Source organism: Gallus gallus, chromosome 1 (assembly GCF_016699485.2).
Source record: "Gallus gallus isolate bGalGal1 chromosome 1, bGalGal1.mat.broiler.GRCg7b, whole genome shotgun sequence".
In the NCBI taxonomy this organism is placed as follows: domain Eukaryota; kingdom Metazoa; phylum Chordata; class Aves; order Galliformes; family Phasianidae; genus Gallus; species Gallus gallus.
In genome coordinates, this window is record NC_052532.1 from 50,791,746 (window position 1) to 50,807,955 (window position 16,210).

General features: G+C 47.0%; 1 protein-coding gene across 6 annotated transcripts in view; it reads left to right on the plus strand.

Annotated features, from left to right (window-relative positions):
* CBX7 (chromobox homolog 7) overlaps window positions 1-16,210 on the plus strand; it is a 17,976-nt gene continuing 1,766 nt past the window's right edge. For 2 of the 6 annotated variants that reach the window (XR_006932718.1, XM_046908113.1), the window contains exons 1-5: window positions 1-157; window positions 1,295-1,338; window positions 5,327-5,392; window positions 5,859-5,925; window positions 6,494-6,833. Coding sequence is in view for 5 of the 6 variants with exons in the window: in XM_046908113.1 (XP_046764069.1) it covers window positions 89-157; window positions 1,295-1,338; window positions 5,327-5,392; window positions 5,859-5,925; window positions 6,494-6,833 (586 nt within the window). In the remaining variant the exon portion in view is untranslated. Of the gene's footprint in view, window positions 158-1,294; window positions 1,339-5,326; window positions 5,393-5,858; window positions 5,926-6,493; window positions 16,184-16,210 lie in introns of those variants that run through there. The other 4 variants (XM_015288700.4, XM_004937742.5, XM_015288698.4 and 1 more) reach the window with 4 other exon arrangements.

Consider the following 16,210-nt stretch of genomic DNA (forward strand, 5'->3'; position numbering starts at 1 on the left):
GGGAGGGGGAGCGGCGGGCAACGGCCGCCGACGGCTTAACGGCCGCCGACGGGTACCGCCTGCTTCGACCCCGCTGTCCTCCCCGGCCATGGAGCTGTCGGCTATCGGGGAGCAGGTGTTCGCGGTGGAGAGCATCCGCAAGAAGCGTGTGCGGAAGGTGGGCCGCGTGGTGGGCGAGAGGGGTCCCCCCGGCCCGGCCTGGCCCGCCTCCCTTCCTCCTTCCTCACACGGGAGCGGGGGGCGTGGTGGTGGCGGCGGCGGTGGCGGCCGCTCTGGGGTGGGGCGGGGAAGGGGGGTGTCGCCGGGGCGGGGGGGTCCCTGAGAGTCACCCTGTGGTGGTAGGGGGGTTCGGCCTCGGCTCGGTGACTCAGTTTCCCTGACTGGAGGAACCCCCTCCCTAGGGGGGAGGGCTAATCCTGTGCACTGGGAGTTGGGAAGCGCCTTATAGGGTGGTGTGTGCGGGCATCTGGAAGCTGGGGAGCCCCTCTGTAGGAAAAGCCGGGCTGCAGAGCTGCCCTTTCTGTGCTGTCACTTTCTGCGCCAGCAGCAGCGGTGCTTCCATCCTCCTGCAGTGCTCTGGGAAGTGTTTACTAAGTCCTGCGGTATAATATTAAAGACTTCTGGGCCTCTGCGTGTGGTTTCCGATTGCTGCACGTTTGTTGTTTGGTTTTGTGCTTGGGGTGAGCAAATAAGCGGTTAACACCGAACTTGAGCTGTTTGTTTGGGTTGAAAGGTGAAGTGATTGTGATGGATGGAGCGGTGCTCCGGCACAGCAGCTGGAAGGGAACATGCCAAAGTGACGCTTCATAGGATCTGAGTCTTGTATATCTTCTCTGCTTGAACAGATTCCTCTGACACCTGCTCCCGGCGTGCGTCTCCCTCTTGCTTTTATGCATGCTGACTTCTTGCAGGGCTCCCTGTGAACGCAGGGATGGCTGCAGTCTGGCATTTAGGGTTCTGCCTGAAGCCTACCTGCTTCAACCTACAGTAGGGAACCTGCTTTTAGCAGCAGCGTTGGACTCGATGATCTCCAGAGGTCCCTTCCAGCCTCTGTGATTCTGCAGAGCGATGGTCCCAAGCTGGGGGGAGTTTGCATCCTTTTAAATGGCCCTCCATGCCCATGGGGAAGGAGATACCACAAGTATAGTTGAAAGAGGAAGTGGCGTTGTTTTGAAAATGAAGTGGTGGGAAATGAGCTCTTTGCTCAGTCCTGTTGATTGGTTGCTCCTCTTACCATAGCCCATATTTGGTTGCAGACTTCACCTGTTTTCTTCTTCCTTTTTCTCTCCTCCAGGGTAAAGTAGAATACCTGGTGAAGTGGAAAGGATGGCCCCCAAAGTAAGTTGTTTTACTTGTCTTTTTCTTAGCTCTTTGTTAATAGTCTTCACTGTATCTCTGCAACTGAGCGTCTCGTTCTTCACGGGTAACCTCATGTGCCTCGTTCTTACAACTGTAAACAAAGAGCCACAAACCAAAACTCTGTATTGTTTCCACACTGGAAGCTGAAGGATGCAGACTGTATGCCAACCTCTTCTGACTGGGTTTTGCCACTACTGAAATATTCCATTGAGATGCTTTTTAGTTACAAAGCTTTCACAATTTGGTATGAGTTTGATAAGGAACCCTGATTCTTCAGAGCTTGGAATGGTGCTTGCTTTTCTGAGTCAGCACCGAGGGGACCATGCTTTATTTGTAGAGCTGTATGCAGTCTTTTAAAACGGAAAACAAGGCAGTGGTCTTGTCTTTATTATCCTACTGTATCCCCTCTGCAGCTCATAAAAGGAAAGGGGCAATATTTCAGATGGATTGTAGCCAACTGGAGGTGATCTTTGTCCCTTGGAAATAACCGCAATGCCTTTATTTCCTTGTCTGAAACCTTCTGTTGTTCTTAGTGCCTTTCTGTTTTTGCTTTGGTTGCCATATTGCAACAGGGGAAAAATATATATATATATATTTTGCATCATTGCTGTGCACTGTTTACAGATGCTTCTTTATTAAAATGCAGCTGCCTCTGAAAAAGAGTCATTGCTTTGTGTCTGTACAATCTGTGACATGCTTTGAGATTAAAAAGATTAGGTAACTGGAGAACATTTGTGTCAGCTAGCAGCCTGGTAGAACAGCCTCATGGTCTTACCCATGGGGGGAGAGGTCTGCTTTTCTGTTTGTAACTGTGTGTAGGTACCCAGTGCGCATGGGTGTGACTACAGTGTGTGTCTGGTTGCCCTGGATGGTGCTGAGCAAAGGGGAACTTTTGCTAGCTCATCCTTGTCATTGCAAAATGCTGGATGTGATCCTGATGGGTGTTTGGATATGATCCCGACAGATTGTACCTCATGTTTAAGAGGGTGGAATGTGTTTCTGTGTGCCTAATCCTTTTGCTTATAGGGCGTGCGTAAGTAGCTTCCCCTCTCTGGTGGTGATAGTCAAATTGGGATGACTGTTCTCTTGACTATAAATCCTGCTGTTGGAGTGTAACCTAGTGCTCTTAGTGAGTACCAGCTGCAATGTGGATCAGTTCTTGGGCCACTTTGCCACTCCTGAGTAGCTACACCTAATTTAATCACTATCAGAGGTTGGGAACATTTGTAGTCTGTGAGGCACTGTCCCGTTTGGCTGGAATACTGATATTTATGGAAAGGAGAAATGGGGCTAACACAGTGAGATCTTTTTTGGCAAGTGAGAAGGTGGAGTGAGACTTGGTATCACATTTCTTTCGACAGAGCAGCCCTTATTCTTGCTGCTGCCTTTTCTTGCCCTATACCCTGGAACCGTAGGGGTACCAGGAACTCTGGGGAATTAAAAACACAGCTTATGCCCAGAGAGCAAGAGAATGTGAAGGTTCCCTTATTTTGATGTTGTGAGAAGTCTGAACACCTTCTTCATGCACACTCCATTTCAAAGAACGCTGATATTTTTTTTGTAACTGTTCATACAGTGGTTTGATTTGCTTAAAACCAAGATGCTCTGAGCATGCAAGCTACTTTCATCCTGCTAGCAGTCTCTGTTCCTTGTTTCTAAACATAAACATGCCTGTGATGGCACGTAACACCCCACAGGCTGTTTGCATCTTTGTCTTTCAACATCTGCTGTTTTCTCGTCCCACATCATATTTCTCTTCATTCCCCTCCCCAACCTTGTCGCATTGTTCTTTATAATCTCTGTACCAGTTGTCTTGTGATTCCCACTGGCTGCTTCATGGGGAAAAAAAAAAAGCAAGGGTAGGACTGCAGTTTGCTGCTTTAACATTCATTTGATATTTCACACACAAAAAGTGTTAATGCCCCATTCCTCAGATTTCTGGATTGTACTGCTGGAGTCAGGGAATGAAGGAGTGACAGCCTGATTCCAGCTACAAGCTTGTTTACAACTTGTGTTGGAGTTAAGAGGGGAGGGGGAAGAGGAGGAGTAGAAGGAGGGGGAAGGAGGATCATATGATCTATGTTTTCCAGAGTGCCTGCTCTCTGCAGTTCTGCTGCAGCCTGGGCTGTGTGTGCCCGTATATATAGCTCTGTGTGTGTGTGCGTGTGTGGCAAACCGAACCATGTTTTTTTTATATGCAGTGTTTTGCCACTGCAGTGAAGCCAGGAATTGAGCTGCAGAGAAAAAGGCAACACCCACCAAGGGTTTTTCTTTCTATTCTTTTTTTAGAGCAAATCTTTCTTCTCCTGCCCGTGAAAAGTGATCTGATGTCTTCTCCCCCCCCACTTTGTGTTATCATTTTTCTTAAATTTGTAGAATGAGTGCCAGAATCCCTACAGCTGGGAGGAAACCCTCCTCTGTTCAAACAGCATCTTGGCTCTGACAGCTCACAGTCAGGTTGCTGCAGGAAGCTTGGGCAAAGGAGAGAGGGAGGGATTGCCTGGTTATGAAGACATGTCTGTTCTTAACCCTCTGATGCACAGTGCACCTAGGGGTATCTGAATTCCATATTTTTGCTTTTCAGTTTTGTAACAAAAACAAACAAACAATCCTGTACCTTCATTTACAGAACTGTTCTCCAGGAACTCTCTTGTCTTGCAGTACCTTTCTTCTAGCTAATGAGTAGATGAAAGGAAAAAAGCAAGCCACCTCCCTGTGTACGTATGTGCGTGTGCTACATGTTCCCACGTGCAGGCTGTGCTCCATCAAGAATGTAAGCATCCTAAAATGCTTTCCCTGAGTTTAAAGGCACTGCTATAAGTGCACCTTCACCACTTGCACTTGTCCTGTCCGCCCGGCCTCTTCAGGGGTTGGAGGAGCTCTGCTTTGAGACAATGGACATCACACACCAAGAAACTGAATGCTCTGAGGCATTTGGGGTGTCAGACCTGCCTTCTTGCTTTAGAGTTTGCATGATAAAGACATGCTGCCCATCTTTTCTCGGCAACCATGAGCCCTTAGAATAAACCCACTGCAGAGTCCGCCTTGTGACCCTTTCATCCTCCAGTAACCTTTCACCATGGGAATCTTTGGCTGCTTCTCCTTGGTGTTAACCACAGCCAAGTCCCTTGGGAACAGGCTTTGGTGTGGCCTGCAATGTGGTCTCAGCCCTTTCCTGAGCAGCTGGCTCCATTGTAGCTGTCTGGCAGTAGAGGAAGAGGGAGCAGCTAGTGACACTGTTCATGGGTTGCTTTCAGAGCGTCAAGCTCGTTTTAAGCAGTTTCAGTAGCCCTAACCACAGTGCAGGTGGGTGTTGCTCCTGTGCAACCTGTGCTAGGCAGAAATAACCTGCAGGGGGAGCCAATTAAGAGTAGCAGTAGTTGGATAGTTGCCATCAACTTGCCTCAGGGCCCTAATCTAAACAGGTTCAGTTGAATGGCAACAGTGGAGAAAAATTAAACTCTTCTTAAAGAAGCACTTTTGGCTCCAGTGATTAGAGGTAATTAATAATGCAGGGAAGAATGCATACTTAATCTTTGAGCACTCTAAATTAAGAGAGACCTATTTTTCAGAAAGCTGTATCAGATTTCATCTCGTCGTCCCATATATTTGCTGGATTTCTGGGAGTGCTGCAAATGTGACCTGTTTATGCGTTGCCTTAAAACTAGTTTGTGGCTCTGCACAGGCTTTGCAAATAGCATGAAGAGAGCCCTGGGGATGAAAGCCTTCTCTGCTCTCCTACAAATTGGTGCTTGGCTCTGCCTGTTTGGCAGAAGGGGAGGTGATGTCTGGCAGCAAGTTTAGGGGGGAATGGCTGGGATTCCTCAGAGCTCTAACAGTGATGTGGCAGGCCCTACTGAGCCTTGTGAAGACGATATCCAGGGCCTCAGCATGCTGGGAACAGCCCTGCAGAGGGAATGTTTCATTAAAGCATTGTTTACTTTATATTCCTTATGTTTTTCTTCAGATACAGCACATGGGAGCCAGAAGATCATATCTTGGACCCTCGCCTGGTAGTGGCTTACGAAGAAAAGTAAGTGTGTGTGTTCTTTTCTGTCATTGGACACAGGAAATAGCGTCCTAATTCTGTTGCGGTGTCCCCACTTCAATCAAAGATGAGACGCATAGCAGTGAGTCCTTCTCCATCTCTGTAACCTGGCCTTGATTGAGGCAGATAAGGCAAAATGAGACCAAGCACAAGCATTGAGCCAAAGAACGATTGTTCTTGGGTTTTAATTGGGTCCAGAACTGGACTGGAGTGATGGGAGGTGATAAGTTTCCCTAGCCTGTTCTTGATCAGTTAAGTCAGAGAAGTTCCTATATTGCAAGAATTTCACTCCTGCAAGAAGCAGTTCTGGGCTGCTCTCCAAGTTCATGCTATTCACAGTCGGTTTTTAACAGAAGAAATGAGGGAGCTCTGCTGCAAAGGGTGGAAGTCCTGGCTAGGCTGTGTGCTGCGGTGTTTATTACTTTGTTTGATTTGTGTTCATCCTCCACAGGGAAGAGAGAGACCGTGCTTCAGGGTACAGAAAAAGAGGTCCCAAACCAAAGCGCCTCCTACTGCAGGTAGCTTCTTGCTCTTCTTTTGTATATTTCTAATTAGTTAGCACTGTGCTGCTACTCTGCTCACAGGAAGGTGGAAACTGTCCGTTCGCTGTTGCATGGACAAAACTGGAGGTAAAATGCTAACTCAGGAACTTGAGCTCAGTGGGTAGGCAGGTACTTTTAACCTGTTAGCTGAACAGCCACTAACAAAACAGCGAAAAAAGACACAAAAGCACAAAAAACAGCTCTTGCTCTCTGAACTAGGATCTTGCCTGGTTGACGTGGTCTTTTCATTTCTCACTGGGCTTGGACTTTCCAGCATGTGAAAGGTAGTAGCTGTTTGGAAGTGGACTTCCAGCGTGCTTTGATGGTTGCCATGCAAAGCAACCAATCCTAGGCAAAGTATGTAAGGAAGAGCTTAGATTGCAGGTGAAGAGATGAGAGAAACAGTGTTGTAGGAGCACCACAACTTCTCCTAGGTCACCTAGATGCTCAGGTAAGAATAGATGCCTGGCCCCCAGGTGAGAGCCCTCATGACTCCATCGTCAGATTCTCTTTCTGAACCTTGCTGTGTTGATGTTCTTGTCAGCGGCTGTATGGCATGGACTTGAGGAGTGCCCACAAGGGAAAGGAAAAGCTCTGTTTCTCTCTTGCACGGAGGTTTGGAGGAGGAGACAGTAGCCTGCCAGGGGCCAAGACAGGGCAGGCAGAGTTCTCAGAGAAGACTGGGGGAACAGTCCTGCCATTCTCTCTCCGGAAGCAACGCAAAAACCAGAAGTACTTGCGACTGTCCAGGAAGAAGTTCCCCCGCATGGCAAGCCTGGAGAACCGAAACTGCAGGCATGAGTTCTTCTTGAATGACGCGGTAGACCTGGAGGCCCAGCAAAGCCCTGAGGACTGGGAGGCTGTGCAGCACACCAGCAAAGAAGGTAAGGCCAGACACCCCTTGACAGAGAAGCTGTGGGGCATGAGAAGGATGCTCTACGTTCTGCCTCCTTACCTGCCTCATCCTGGGATTGCGGCTGAGGTCAGGTCCTCAGAGCATCTCTTGTTGACTCACGTTGTGGCTTTCATTTCTTTCCTGGTTGGATGACTAGTTTTTGAGTGCCGTCACCTCTCTGTAGTCTTAAATCAGTGACACTCACCATCAGTGAGGAAAACATGTAGAAGTTACCAGAAGTTAATGCTGTGTTCCAGTTTCCTTCTGGCAGAGGAGACAATGACCTCTGCCTCTGTCCACACACCCACATGTGTTTTGCCTATTGCTCACGTAAAAGGAGCGTGGCTGGTCTTGGGCAGGCTCTCACATTGGCACTCCTCTACTGGTGCTGCTCTGAGAGCAAACAGGAATGTCCTTAGGAACCCACATTACATTCCTTCTGCCCCCTCCTTCCCTTTCCTCCCCACGCCCCGCATCCTCTCTAAAGCCCATTGCTGTAGAGCTTATGTGAGAGGGGGGGTGAGAGAGAGAAGTGAGGATGGTAATTCCTTCTTGATCCCGTTGAGTAGGCAGTATGAGTGTAGGCATGGGAGATGGCCTGGCACATTTGGCATTTTGGGGAGGGATACCATCCTCTTGTGCAGGAGGGCTGTGGGATGTGTACATTGCTCTGAGTTACCAGGGAAACTCTATCCTTGCATTATTAGAGCTTCTGAAGGCGTAAGGCTTCCTGAGGAGTGGAAAGCAAGGGCTTGTGCTGCTTGTAGTAGTTAAGAGAATCCTGTTACTCCTTGCTGGGAGTAGTTGTTAGCCAGGCTGGATTAGGCAAGATTCTGGGGAGAACACTGTGTCCAGGCAATCAGCACTATCCCCTCTTCTTTCAGACAGGGACTAGAACAGCACCTGAAATCCAAGGAGGAAGCAGCGGGGCAAGCACAGAGGAACCCAGAGTCTAGTCTCATACTGGCAGCAGGAAATGTGTGGGGCTGTTTTCAGCTAGAAGTGCTAGCCTCTAAGGCATTTGGGGATCTGAAGGGTGAATGGCACTGGAGATACATAAAATGGTTTTTGTTCTCCCCTTGGTACATGGCATGTGTGGAATTCCAGTTAGTGTTAGGGTTACACACCTCAAGTGTGACAAGAAGAAGCTATAAATAACCTTTTAAGAGTATATTTCCCATATTCTTTGCCCAGCTGGAGATAACAAGGTATAGTACAGGTGCAGTGGCAGAGGGAGGGTATGTTTTACTTCCTTTCTCTGCCTGTTTTTGTGGCTGTCTCTGGGAGCTAGGGGTGGTGAGGTTTTGGGTGGGAGAGGGATTGTTTAAATAATTATCAGTGCCGAAGTGCAGAAATATTTGGGTTTCTTATGGAGGTATCGGGGAGCAAAGGAAGAAAATGAGAAATGGAGAGCAGCCTCTCTGTGAAGTAATACTCATGTGTTGTAGCCAGGCTGCATTACAGAAGCAATATGAAGAAGACCCTCAGCTTTGGATCCCTTTGATTCTCATGAGAGGATCTAGGAGCTTGTGCTTTCTGACTTCTTGGGGGTAAGGCATTTGCAAGAAGGTCAGCTTGCTCTTGGGTGAGTGTGTTTAGCTGATACAGAGGCACATGGGTTGAGAAGGCGCAGGAGACACTAGGGAATTGTGGATGGCTGGAGGCTCTGGGTAGTGTTACTTCATTCTGTCGTTCTCCATGTAGGCTGATCCAGTGCTTTTGTGTGTCTGCTTTACAGTCTGCTTTTCCCTTTATAATCTGCAGTGATCCTCTGTTTCTCCTTAGCCTCTGAAGGGAGGGCTTGCCCATGCTCTTTCTTGCCTTGTGTGTGCAGACTGAATGCAAGCTGATTTCATCCACCATTTGTCAGAAACAAGGCACCTTTTCCATCCTTCTCTTTGCTCTCTCCCACCTTCTCTCCCTCTCACTAACATGCTCTGTCTGCCTCTCCTTTTGTAGCAGATGTGGATGGCAATCTCCCTTGGATTCCCACTGTGCCCCCCAGCGAAGTGACAGTGACAGACATCACGGCAAACTCCATTACCGTCACTTTCAGAGAAGCACAAGTGGCTGAGGGCTTCTTCCGAGACCGGAGTGCGCAGTTCTGAATCTCCATTTTCAGTGCTCCCCAAATCTAGTGCTTTTAGAGTGGGGCTAGGGAGGGCTTATTTTATCCCTTAAGAAAAAGAATCCAGAACGTCTCAGAATGTTTACAGAGACCTTTTTTTTCTTCTCCTTTTTCCCCTTTCAGATACGCAAAAAAAACCCCACAAAGGCAGCATAGGGGGTGTGTGTTTGTCATTGCTTTGTCCATCTGAAAAACTAACAGCCCTTTCCCTGGCAAAGACTCCCCTCCTAGATGTCAAAGCAGCAAGCTGAACAATTTGGCTTTTATGCTGCTAAGTGGCAGCAGCTGCATTTGTGGGGAGAGGGCATGTGGAGGTGGAAAGAGAGCTAGGTCTCTAGCCTGCTGCCTTGTTCTGCAATTGATATCCCTTGGATAAAGATATTTCTCTGTGCGTTGCTCTTCCCACCTTCCTCCTCCCTCTCTTCACGCAGCACTGAGAGACGATGGATCCTACCTGCGTAGATAACTCCAACCTGTTAAGACTTTCTCTCCAGTGCTGTTTTCCTTGGGGCCTGCTGTCAGGACTTCAGAACTGTATTTGCCTGTCTGTGGTAAGTAAGGCTGTGCAGCACAGCAGGTCCATGTAGAAAGCAGAGGTTCCTCTGATTGTTGGTCATACAGGAAAAACTGAAATGCACATCTGAAATCTAAATTGGTTAACTAAATTCATTTCGCCCTCGTTAAAAGCCCAGAAACCCAGCATAGTCGAGACGGACCACTCTGTCTATGCTAAACAATATTTCCAGGCTCGTCTGTGCTGTGTGAGAAATGTGTTCTGAAAAGTGGGGTGTTCCTATCTTCTGCCACATTCTGGCTTAATGACAAATGCTGCCCTGAATCTGCGATGGTAGTTGGTTGAAACCTGAATCTCCTTCCCTGGAAGGAGGGGCCAGTAAGACAACTGAAGCATTGCCTGGCACTGCAAAGATATTAAAGATACTGGCACAGGCCCAGGACGCAGGAATTGGACAGAACTGAGCTAGAAATGGACCTTGATTAGTGGCAAATTCTGTTCTTGGATGCCATTGGGAGATCCAAGGTAAACAACATGCGGAGAAGGCATGCATTAGAGTAGAAGGGGGTGGGGTGGGGGTGGGGGAATCGTAATTCTTAGCAAGGAGAATGCTTGGATTGTACTGTCTGAGTAATACTCTTCCATGACTCCAGTCTCCTCACAGTATCTGTGATCCTGTACTTCTTTACTGATGGAAACTTCCCCTTGGAAGGCTTAAAACTTTGCCAAGGAAAGTGGTCTGCATTTCAATAGACCCTGCCTGATCTTGCACTTAAAAATGCCTCATGCTGGACTGCCTGTGACGCTTTGAGGTATTTGAAGAAATGCTGTATTTTCAGTTGGTAGTTTAGCATAGCATCTGTTCCTGCACATGCATATTCTCTTCCATTTTCTTGAAATCAAATTTTATTTAAGTAACTTAAAATTTTAAATACAAACATTTTCCTATGGAAAGCAAGAAAAGTAAGCTACAGTCTGAGGTGGGTACTGCCAGAGAGAGCTGCAGGGGTATGCTGGCTGTCATGATTACCATCCTTAACTTCTTTGTTCCCTCTTCCCGCTCCACACAAGGCATTTCTTTCCTGCTATATTTATTCTGTATGAAACTATGAGCCTTCTGAGCTCTGAAGTATAGGCGCCTGTGAAATTGGGCAGTGTGCAGCAGTTCCTTTGAAGGGCTTTGCCTGCTGGCCTACAGAGTTTGGGAGCTCTGGGAGTTCTGGTCATCCAAACATCTGCTTTTTGCAAAATGCTTGGGCTGCCCCCCGAAGCTTTTATTAAAAGCAGGTTTTAGCTCAGATAGGATGTGACAGATCAGTGCAGACTTAAGATTTCCCCTTCTATCACAAAGCTGTTTAAGTAGGCCAGTCTTCCACTGTGTCACAGCAGTTTCAGGACCACAGGGAAGATCTTGAATTTCTGAACTAAGCTTTTGTCACCCAAATAAGCGACGTGGAAGTTTAATTACGGAGAAATCAGAGAGGGTGAGAAGTGAAGGGGGGGAGAGTTATGTAGTGGAAGGAAGAGTGAGCAGGAAAGAAGCTTAGAACAGCTAGCAAGGGCAAACTGATGAGGTAAGCATACAGGCCCAGGATGTGGGTGTCTGGAGCAAGGCTTCCAAATCTGGAATTGTATCACATAAATAGGTTTGCTCTCTCCTGCAGTGTGTGAGGTTGCGCGGTGTCACTCACACTGTCACACCCTACACACACACACACACGCATCCCCCTCTTCCTGACATTTGCCAAACAGGCAGAATGTGTTCATCTTTCTTCTTATTGTGACCTGTGGGCATTCAGTATGGCTGAGTCTGCTCACCGGGGTTGCAGTAGGTCTGTTATAGTCCCAGTTATAGAAGTCCCAGTTATAGAAGCACAATATTTTAGCTCATTTGGGGAAAATTCTTGAACTCCAGCTCACCATGCTGAATCTTCATCGCATTTATGAGATCTGTTTTCTTTAATGCAGTTACTGCCGCCTTTGTCTTCATCACGTTGTACAAGTAGACCAAAACCCTTCCTACTTAATAAGGTTTCTGTCATCAGCTGGTGTTGGAAGCAGTACCAATTCCATGGCAGGAAGGAGCTTATCATAGTAAACCACTTCTCCATCCTCTGCTTTTTCTTCCACTCACCAGCTGAGACTTCTCAGCGTTTTGTTTTGGCATCTCTCTTTAAACATCTTTTCTTTCTCTTGCAGTAGAGGCTTTCAAAAAAACCTGTGGTGCTCTTTCAAAGAGGATACACCCACAGCTTCATCTCTTCATCATGCTTGGATCAGGCTAGCTTATGTTTTTTGTGGTGACTAATCACCTGACTCCATGGAGTGTTGAACAAGGTACCCGGCTCCCATGCTGCTTTATGTGCGAGTCAGTTAGGAGTTAACCACCAGGTTAAGGTGCAGCAGGTTGCATGTGCATGGGCTTGGTTTGTGTGTGTGAGGAGGAGTTGGCGGTAGGAAACAAAGCAGTTACTGTGGGGTGGTTTTTTTGTTTTTTGCTTTTGGGATATTTTTTTTTTTTTACATTCACAAATTCAATGTTAAAAATCCATTAAAGATTTTTCTTTTGGTCTTTCTAATACTCTTCTGTAGTGTCTGATGTATCATTGTAGACTTCCTTGGTGGAGCTGGTCTTCAGGGACTTTAAAGTTAACTTCAGTCCACTTCTGCAGGTGTAGAAATGTATGGGGCATTTTTCTTTTACTTTTGATGGTAGTAGGGCTCCTCTGGGTTCACTTTTCTTCTGAATCCTGTTCATCTTTAGGTTCAATCCCAAATCTGGATATTGAGCTGGAACTTCTGGAGCTAACATATGAAAATCGGATGCTGTGCTCAGAGCTTTGTTACGCATTCCATTTGATTAGGAGAGCCAGAATAGCATCCAGCTGAAGCAGAGTTTAATAACTCTATTCAAAGCACAAGCTGAGAATAGAAATGGGCTAACTCTCCCATACCTCATTTGGCTCTATGGCTGTAAACAAGGAAAACAGACTTCAGCCACTAGAACTTAGTGAACTGTGCACGAGAAACAAACTTCTCAAGGAAGAACTCTTCTAACAGTGGTTCTTCAGAACTGTTCCAATGTGAGAATGACCAGCCGTGTTCAGGGAACAGAAGTTTATCTTTCATCAATCTTCTCATAGTAATTTCACTGTGTATGATGTGACAGGACCGAGGGGCTTCATGAGATTAGAAAACCTTTATTGTTAACAGTGGTTTAAAAACAATTGGAAAGGACTACCTCTGTTCCTGGCTGGTTACAAACTAGATGTTGTTGCTCAGATATGTAAGTGATGCCTTGGAACAGCAAGTAACACGTAAATAGTGGCATTAAGTAGCCTTGTAGCTCCTGCATGCTCCTTTATTGTCTTGCCTTTGCTTGGGGGCCCTTTTGCTTGTGAAGTCAGACCAAGGTATTTATTTTAATTTCTCTTTCTTTCTCAAGCACAGCCAGGGTATTATTATGAGAACACCCAGATGCCATTCTGTTGTCCAAAATAAGCTTAAATTTGTTGGTGAACTGACCCTAACTAATGTCAGAGCCTCATACAGCAAGAAGCTTATTGAGAAAGGAATGGCTCTTTTTGTTGTTGTTGTTAGTGTTGTGAAACTATCCAGAATTGTTCTCTTGGTGTTTTGTGACTGAATGTATAAAATTGTTTGTTTGCCTCACGGGGAGCCGGTGGCCCCAGTGCTGTTTCCTGCTCTGTGGCAGCCAGTGTTGTTTGATGGTTTCACTGGAATAGAGAGGGGAGGTCTTGCACAGGTCAAAAAAGAGGCAGGCTTAGCTCACGTAAGACCTTTGCTGGTAGCCACAACAGAGGCTGGGGTGTGGAAGACAGCAGTGAGAGCTGTTAGCCACATCCATGCATTTGAGCAAAGCGCAATCTACTATTGCCTCCCCACCCCTTCCTCTCCTCTCAGGTTTTCTGAGGTAGGGAAAGTGGGGAAAACAACTCTTCCTAAAGCTAAATGGTATCTACTCCTCTTCAGCTCGTCCCTTCCTTGCCTGCGGCCTTGGAAGAAGAGGGCTGTTGGACTTTCTAGGAAGGAAATAGTAGGGGCAGGAAGAGGGAAGGAGGTGCCTCAGGTTTGCTCTTGCTAGGTTGTGAAGGGCAGGCCTTCGGGTGAGCAACTGAGAGAGGAGATGCAATGTAAGAGCAAGGAACTTGTAATGGAACTCAAGGGCCAAAACCATCATGATTTTAAAAGAAAAACTGAGACGATTAACCTGTTTTATTTATTTTTTGTAATTGTTCATTGAGGTGGGTGTTAACTGCCATCTGTCAGTTAATAGCAGCTAAATGAAAGTGGCCTGCTCCTTACAGGCCCTCCATGCTTCTTGCTTGGTTGTGCATTTACGTTAGTCTCCGAGAAGAGTGGGAAAATTATACGACAGGGAAGGAAAAGAGACAAGTAGGGGAAGAAATGAAGCCATGTTCAGCCGCTGTTGTAATGCAGTCCTTTCTGCTCCAAAACGTGTGATCCCTCACATCAGCTCTGGTGTGTCAGTGCTTCAGAGCAGTCAGTGGGTGGATGGCCCTCTGAGCGGGCCATGCAGGGAGGAAGTGTTGCATTCGTGTCTCTCTTCTATCATTTGGAAAGCAAGGGAGGCGTATGCTGACAGCTTATGTAAGGTAATTTCTACATGGAAGTATATAGCATTAGCATGTACAAGTGAATGGAGCGTGTCTCTTTCACCGTTTTCGAAATAGTTGTCCCCAAGGGTATAGTAAACTTGATCTTGAGACAACAGGTTATGATGAAGAGGCCCACTGAGTCTGACTGCAGCGGAGCTGTCTTTGCAGAGACAGCACGAACCTTCTGGGTGTTGAAGCACCCGTGTTCCAACCAAGCAGCTGGGAATGCCCATGAAACTGCTGAAGCAGCAGCAATCCCTTAGAATGGAACTCAGACTTCTCAAATACTTTCCTGCAACAGGTACTTCCTGAAGTGATGATCCTTTTTCTTTCCTCCTCCAGCTCTCTTCCCTTGCACCCTTAAGTTCTTAAAGTATGATGGCTTATCAGGGAGTGGGCCAGGGGTGATCCCCAGCTAATGGTGATGTGTGCGGAGTGGAGCTCAGGGGGAGTTTGTGATGGCTGTTGGCCCGAGAGGGATGCCCACCAAGAGGGTGTGGGTAGAAACTTTGCTGCTGGAATTGTTTCCATTTGCTGTGGGACACCCTGCAAACCTTTCAGGGGTTCTTGTCTGAAACACACCCTGGTGATGTCTGAGAGCACCAACTGGATGTTGAAGGGGAGAGCTTATAAGAGCGTTCGGAACCTCTATCAGCTTATCTTGTTAGTGGGATAGCAGTTTTGACTGGGAGGGGGATTTCAGAGGAAGTGGAAAGATTTGGTTTAATTTATTTTTAACCAGAAAACGTAGTGTCAGCACAAAGAAGCTCTTTGCAAGTCTGTCAAGACGTTAAGCAGCTTTTTTTCTTTTGCCTTTAGTCTGAAGCATGTTTTGAAGCACTTTGAAAATGCAAAGCACTAGGAGTGCAAAGTACTCCTTGTTGTCTGCCTGAAAGTGGCATTTGAAAAGCATTTGGAAGGAGATATATGTTTCAGGTCGCTAGCTGTCCCTTATTTGTCCAGAGCTCCCACCCAGCCCTTTGCTTCCCTCCCATGGCTGAGGGGAGAGTTTCCTCAGCTGTGCTGAGTGGAGGAGGCTAACGAAGGTGGGAGGGGGGAGGCTCATGGGGTTCCTAACATGCCCTGTGTGCTGGCTTCCTCCCCACCACCTCCTTTGTCTGAGAAAAGGGAGGAGAAAATTCAGTTGCAGTGGTCCTAGTTTGGAACTGTGACTGCTTCTTCTAGCTCTGGAGACATCTTTATATCTGGCCTGAAGAATTGCACCTTATGAGTCTGGTTGAGGGATGGGGAGGCACCTGTCCTCTTGCGGGGGGGGGGGGTGTGGAGAGGAAGGAAGGGTGAGCCAGAAGCTGTCTTCAGTAAATGCTGCATTTTTCTGGAGGCTGTTTCCTCACCTTATCTCCAACAGAACAGCAACCAAATAACTAAAATCATCCAAATGAAGCTTTTATTCTGCCTATCTGAAGAGCCTTTTGAGCAGGCTAGGATGAGAGGCTCTTCTTTCTTGCCTAGCAAGCTCTACAGTCAAAGGAACCTTAGTTCTCTCCTGGGGTCTTCGGCTCCAGCCTTCCCCTCAGCTTAGACACACCATTTGGACTCTTTGCACATTGACTCATCTAATGTCATCTGCTTCCCTTCTGCGGGGGGGGCAGAAGATGGGGTCTACTGGGAGAAGAGGGTCCCTGGTTCTTGTCCATGTCTCTTCAGCCGTTGCTGTTGTTTCTGTCAGCACGCTACAGTATGAGAGTCTTTGCACACAGAAAGCTTCCTTTTGCACAGAATGAGCTTCTAGCTTTTGTACGGACTAATTGAATGTATTTGGGGGGGGGGGGGGTGGGGGGGGGGGGAATAGGCCGTAAACCAATTCCACATGAACCAATCAGAGTATAATGCCTTGTCTGAGCGAGTGTGTGCTGTAAGGGGAGGTTGTGATGGCAAAGGGAGGGCAGGCTCGAGTATAATTTGACACAAAGTGTGGTTTTATTTTTGTACTGATACGGATAAGAGACTGTACAGCATCTATTTATTTAGATGATTTATGTGGTAAATGTTGCAAACAAAATTAAGAAAATATTAAATATGAAAACTGACATTTACCTAATGGGCTGGCTGTGTGGTTATTT